General features: G+C 37.9%; 1 protein-coding gene across 2 annotated transcripts in view; it reads right to left on the bottom strand.

The window, feature by feature from the left end:
• Positions 1 to 2,040, bottom strand: part of LOC112151481 — a 5,338-nt gene extending 3,298 nt beyond the window's left edge. Inside the window, exon 1 of one of the 2 annotated variants that reach the window (XM_036216380.1) lies at positions 1,185 to 2,040. In XM_036216380.1, coding sequence (XP_036072273.1) covers positions 1,185 to 1,305 — 121 coding nt within the window. In that variant the 5' untranslated portion in view covers positions 1,306 to 2,040. The remainder of the gene's footprint in view (positions 1 to 1,184) is intronic. The other variant, XM_036216381.1, reaches the window with a different exon arrangement.
• Between the last annotated feature and the right edge of the window lie 31 nt (positions 2,041 to 2,071).

Below are 2,071 nucleotides of genomic sequence, written 5' to 3'. Positions count from 1 at the left end.
CGGAAAGAATCATAAAAAAATAAAAAATAAAGTTTTTTCAACATGAAAGGAAACTTTTGTTTGTATCTTGACATTAAATGTGAACAAATGAATTGTTCTGCTGTGACAAACAGAATAATCCTCATCCAACAACATGAAAGAAACACTTTCAACTGGCGTCTTTAACTTGACATTTTCTGAGGAGACTCTGTCATTTGTATCTTTGATGACAAAAATACACCAGAAAACATCGTTGAACAAAATATATTTAGGAATAAAAATGTTGTTTACTGTTACATATGGAGATAAACACATTATGATGAACAACTGAGGACTTAAAGAAACAGTTTTAAAGTCAAGATACAAAATTCAGTTCAAAGATTTTATCCATCCATCCATTTTCTTGACCGCTTCGTCCCTTTCGGGGTCGCGGGGGTGCCGGAGCCTATCCCGGCTACTGAAGGGCGAAGGCGGGGTACACCCTGGACAGGTCGCCAGTCTGTCGCAGGGCCTCAATCACACACCCATTCACTCTCACATTCACACCTAGGGGCAATTTAGAGTCACCAATTAACCTATGAAGCATGTTTTTGGATGGTGGGAGGAAGCCGGAGTCCCCGGTGAAAACCCACGCATGCACGGGGAGAACATGCAAACTCCACACAGAAAGGTCCCAGCCGGGATTCGAACCGGGGCCTTCTCGCTGTGAGGCGAGAGCGCTAACCACTTGCGCCACCGTGCAGCCCTCAAAGATTTTAAATTAAATAAATATATAATAAGAAAGAATGTTAAATATTTCTTACAGAACAAAAAAATAACCTGTTATTAAATAAGGAAAACTTTGTATTAACAAAGTCTTCGTGATGTGAACACTTCAGGGTTCACAAACTAACATCAAGCTGTTTATCTTTAACTTCTGCATTTGATCTATTTGATATTAAATATAAATCCATGACTTTTTCTTTAAAGCATTTTTATCCAAACTCAGACCCACTTTCATTATTATTCTGTCCAGGAAACACATCAGTCAAAAAATATGAGACCAAATACATGAGAAGCTGAATCATGAATCCAAAATAACATCCTGGTTACTTTGTCTAGACGTCGTTTTAATCTTGTGGTTTAAAGACTAAAGATCTGTGGAGCAAAAGAAAATGTTTAACCTTCAAAAAGAAGAAATAAAACAGTAAAAGAAAATGTTTTACCTTGAAAAAGAAGAAGAAAACCGACCCAAGTAACTGTGAAACGCTCCATTCTAGAAGGAAGTGAGTTTAGGAAGTGGTTGCAGACATAGTACTGACCCGTCACCTCTAAGCTGCATGTCATTTAGTACTATCACATGTGACACCCTCAAACTACAGAAACAAAGCCTTCTAAAAAGGCCTCAAACATTGCTCAGTTAAACATTTTTTTTAAAATAAAAACTGTAATCAGGTAAATCATTACGTATTTTTGATTGCAAGACATATTTCCAGCTCCTTCAGTCAGTGCAGACTGAAAATAATTAATGACTAAAACAACTTTTGAGGATTAATAACACTCAACATCCCCTTTGTTTACATCGACGCCTTAGGAGAAGATCACGGAAGAGAAAGTGGGTTGGAATGGAAAACCATGAAGCTGCTCTAGCGCGGTTAAGCTAGTTTCATATTCGACATTCGTCACACATTCAGCGGCAATAGTCCTCAAACGCCTTTGCTAAAAAATACCAAAATTCTTTTTGCTGACTGCTGATAGCACATTAAACACTTCACATGACTCGTTTTCATCACGATCCACGTAACGAGCAGACCACCGGAAAACGCCGCTTCAATGTGAGCTGAGGCGGAGCGCTTTGCCTGAGCTGCTGCTGGAAGTAAGGGACCGTCAACAAAGTGCAAGTGGGAGTTTTCCGTAAAACCTCTAACTGGAAATGCTTATTTAAAAAAAAACTGTGGGATTTGACTTAAAAAAACAATCTCAGATGCACACATTATAACATTCTGTTTCTAATAATTTATTTCTAGAATAAAGTGAAGGTATTGTTAGTCATTAGCCAACTATCACAAATGTTTTAGTTATGGTGAATGCTCACATGACTTCAATACAATTT

Source organism: Oryzias melastigma, linkage group LG17, assembly GCF_002922805.2.
Source record: "Oryzias melastigma strain HK-1 linkage group LG17, ASM292280v2, whole genome shotgun sequence".
Classification (NCBI taxonomy): domain Eukaryota; kingdom Metazoa; phylum Chordata; class Actinopteri; order Beloniformes; family Adrianichthyidae; genus Oryzias; species Oryzias melastigma.
The sequence above is the reverse complement of the archived record's forward strand: the minus strand, read 5'-3'. Positions and strand labels throughout refer to the sequence as shown.